Here is a 4,122-nt window from a genome sequence, read left to right as displayed (position 1 = left end):
GCCAGTCTGCAGTGAACTGGGGCCAGTCTGCAGTGAACTGTTGCCAGTCTGCAGTAAACTGGTGCCAGTCTGCAGTAAACTGGTGCCAGTCTGCAGTGAACTGGGGCCAGTCTGCAGTGAACTGGTGGATGACAGAGACGATGCTATACTGTAGTGAGCAGTTTGAAGCAGAAGTCCCACCATGTGATCCACAGGGTTTTCCCASCTGAGCACAAACTTCATGCACTTTGTTTCCACAGGCACCACAGCAGAATCAAGTGTAATCTGTTAAAAGGGATATGAAGTTGTTATTCCTATGTTATTAATTTTCTACTGCCAAGTCTACAACCACAAACAAAGTATAAGAAACTTAACCTTCTAATCATTTGATAAATATTCATTGGAGAAGTTAATGAGCAATATAGATAGATAGTTAGATGGATAGCTCATCACATTTCTCCAATGAAACATTAATATCTATATCTAAAACAGGGTCTTCCTCCTCCTGTCTTGATCGTAGCAGGAGTTTAACTTCTCAGGACGTGATGGAGTAGCGGGTGTTTGGCATAACTGTCAAGTTTTGGACTTGTGGCTACAGGTAATGTCGCTATTTAGCGGGTGGTGAAACTAGCGTAAATGAGGAGGATTTAATACGATCAAGCATTTTACATGACGGGTGGCAACCCCAGTCTATACTATAAACWTCTGATTAAGATTAGAGCCTAAATACGTTCTATTTCCAAAACAGAAAGGCTACGTAATGTTAGCCAGCTAACAAATTACTATTGCTATCCTAGCATGTCAACTAACAGCTAGAAAAAACCAAAACACGAACCTTCGTGGTCAAACTGGTATCATTCAGCGAGGAATTTGTCCAGTTTAGATGATGTTGATGAAGAAAAATTGTTTGCAAATAGTGATATATCTTTAAATCGTATTTGTGGCAGCAGCTTTAGAGTCCAGAAACAGCGTTAACTACACACACCGGAACTAAAGATACACTGTTTCGAGCCATAACGGAAGTTGTGTGACGTCACGTGAAAAGGGTCTATATGCGAGAGCTTAGAGCGATGCGCGCTTGGGAATTTGGGATGCAAATTTGGGCAGGCGTGCGTTTCTGGGCATAACACCGGCGGGAGGTAGCAGCAGGGCGGGGATCCCCTCTGAGCACCAGCCCTGCTTGGAAGAACGGGACGGCTCTGAACTTCGTAAAGACTTACCCTTTAAATATACACAACCTTTAAACGATCTTCTTTTGGTTTAATTTACTGAAATGTGTTTTATTAGATCAAAAAGTGACAGTGAAACAGAAATTAATCGCTATGTTCTTGTAATATGTCTGAGTATAAATAAAACGGTTTGAAAGAACAAAAGCAACACTTGGTCAGAGTTTGAGCAGAGAAACAAATAAAAAGCAGGAGGCAGGAACAGTTTTAATCAAGAAGTTTCTTTTCAAGTAGTTTCTAATAAAATAAAAAAACTAGACTTTGGCTGCAGAGTGCTTTAAAATCAATAAAGCTCCTACAGATCAATTCTAAATAACTACATAATTTTTCAATGTTCGCAACTAAATAAACTGCTGTTCCGCCTCCCCTCCCATCTTGGCCCGGTGTTTGGAATCTGCCCCTTTTGGGATCTTGATTTATCTTTATCCTGAGAGAGGAAGAGGAGGAGGAGAGGCAGCAGAACATGAGATCCATCATCACTCACTATACAAGGAACAAATACAGTCTGACTTTTAGATTCATCAGACAGAAACTCCTGAAATTTGTACCTAATTTCTATATTAATTCAAATCTGTTATAACCTGCAGAAGATAAAAAAAAATGCATCACTGCCTCCTAGCGGCCATAAATAAATACGGAAGCAGATCTCGTGTCTAAACAAAGTACATGAGCTGAGAACATAATTCATGTTTAATTATTTAAATGCATCAGACAAAGGACTGGACAATAAAAAAAATCCGAATATTAAAGAGGATTAATATTTAAGGTTTTGAATATTATTTAATAAAACCACGTATATAAGTTGGATATATAATGTTATGTTTAATATGGGGTTTTCTAAGTAACACTGAAGTCTGAATATCTGCCAAAATCAGAGGAAAAATAGTTCAGATTATTTAAGGAGGTCGAACAGAATTTCTATGATTAGTAATTTTATGCAGCATAAATTACTTTTAAATAATATTTTTGACATGTAATCTTGTCAAAAGTTGGATCATTTGCAGATAAAAACCAATATTGATCATTTAGTATCGCTAAAACTCTTAAAGATCATTGTTATTATTCCTGTCTGTTCAGCCACATATCTGAACATTTATCATAGAAATAAATATATTTTTATCAAACAAAACCTGAATGAAGTGGATCAGAGTCATTCTTGTTCATTAAACAGATTTATCTAAACTCAATAATGTCACATAAACCTTTTACTGTTTTTCTGCAAAGGATCTGCTGAGTTTTTGCTCCTCAACAAAAAGGAAGCAGCGACTGAGACTGAAACTCCACCACCTGCTGCAGGAAACTCAATTTATAAAGATATGACACGACCTGATGATGATGATGATGATGATGATGATGATGATGATGATGATGATGATGATGATGATGATGATGATGATGATAATGCCTTTAAGGATGCTTCAGTCAAACTGATTTAATGAGAAACAGACTGAACTTCTTTCTGCAAGTTTTAACAATATTGATGAGATAAATCTGATATTAACTCTGAACTTTTATATTTTTGTTTTGTTATTTTTATATAATTGATCCAGTTTGTCTCTGATGATGTCAACGTCCGAGGACCTGAACATATCCTGGTTTACTTTGTTTCTCCTCTCTATCTATCGCTCTCTGTACTTCATTATTCTGCTGTAGTAAAACAAGTCAGGGAAATATTTCACTGCTTTTAATGAACCAATGATCCTTCATGTGTTCATAGAAGCTGTTTGATAAAATCATGTTTTATAAAAACAGACTCAAAGTCCTGGACAGAATATTTCTGACTTCTTCTTTTCTCTGGTTTTAACTTCAACTTCATCCCAAGTGTCAAAAGAAGCGAAGTGTCTCTAATAAAAGAGAAAGTTAATATTGCTGGATTATTGATCCCATCAGTTCCTCCATCTTCTTCTTCTTCTGAGGATTTCTCCTCTTCTGAGTTTTCCTTGTTTCCAGGCAGATTGTGTCTCTTCACATGTTTCAGGATTCCATCCATCCATCCATCCATCCATTTTCTTACACCCTTGTCCCTCAGTGGGGTCAGGAGGGTTGCTGGTGCCTCTCCAGCTAACGTACCGGGCAAGAGGCGGGGTCACCCTGGACAGGTCAGCAGTCTGTTGCAGGGCATCACAGAGACACACAGGACAAACAACCAGGCATACACACACTCACACGTAGGGGGCAATGTCATGTTTTTGGACTGTGGGAGGAAACCGGAGTACCTGGAGAAAACCCACGCATGCACAGTGAGAACATGCAGAAAGACCGGGGCTGGGAATCGAACCCAGAACCTTCTTTCTGCAAAGCAACAGTTATACCAACTGCGCCACTGTGCAGCCCGTGTTACAGGATAAAATCACTAAAACTGACTTTGTTCCTTAGATAAATTAAACTTTAAAGCAGCCAAGAAAAGATGAAACTGAACTGGATGAATCTATTTTACACTTTTGGTCAGCTGCTGAGAAAATGTGAAAACGTGGAACTCTAAAGGAAACGGATTGATAAGTGAAAATACTTATTTCACTAATTTAATAAAAATAGCAGAAAACCAAAGCAAGTCAGAATCAATTTTACTTTATTCTTTTGTTTACAATGTGTTGACATTTATTTACAACATTTACACTTCAATAAACAGTAAAGAGTTTAGAAAACATAAAAACTATCAGCTGTTTTCAGAGGAAAGTTTTAACAGCTACATTAAATCTTAACCTTTAAAATCAAACCAGATAAATTTAACTTCATTACTCTTAACAATAATAAACTTTTAATAAATAAGGTCTTATGTTTTTCTTCTGCGCTGTGATGGACTGACGACCTGTCCAGGGTGACCCGCCTCTCCCCAGTTGACCTCTGGAGACATTTACCAGCCGCCGTTTTAGTCCCATCAGGGAGAAACGTTAAGAAAATGGATGGATGTTTTTCT

General features: G+C 37.8%; 2 protein-coding genes across 3 annotated transcripts in view; one reads left to right on the top strand and one right to left on the bottom strand.

The window, feature by feature from the left end:
• Window positions 1–2,845, bottom strand: part of LOC103460547 (galactose-specific lectin nattectin-like) — a 5,929-nt gene extending 3,084 nt beyond the window's left edge. The window contains exons 1-2 of the mRNA XM_017303378.1: window positions 2,841–2,845; window positions 2,529–2,632 (exon numbers count right to left, since the gene is read on the bottom strand). Of these exons, the coding sequence (XP_017158867.1) occupies window positions 2,529–2,632; window positions 2,841–2,845 (109 nt within the window). The remainder of the gene's footprint in view (window positions 1–2,528; window positions 2,633–2,840) is intronic.
• Window positions 1,121–4,122, top strand: part of LOC103460538 (voltage-dependent L-type calcium channel subunit alpha-1S-like) — an 11,308-nt gene continuing 8,306 nt past the window's right edge. For both annotated transcript variants that reach the window (XM_017303388.1, XM_017303387.1), the window contains exon 1: window positions 1,121–1,187. The gene's annotated coding sequence lies outside the window, so the exon portion shown is untranslated. The remainder of the gene's footprint in view (window positions 1,188–4,122) is intronic.

This window comes from Poecilia reticulata, unplaced genomic scaffold (assembly GCF_000633615.1).
Source record: "Poecilia reticulata strain Guanapo unplaced genomic scaffold, Guppy_female_1.0+MT scaffold_255, whole genome shotgun sequence".
Lineage (NCBI taxonomy): Eukaryota > Metazoa > Chordata > Actinopteri > Cyprinodontiformes > Poeciliidae > Poecilia > Poecilia reticulata.
Note: the sequence above shows the minus strand (reverse complement) of the source record. Positions and strands in the feature narration are given on the sequence as shown.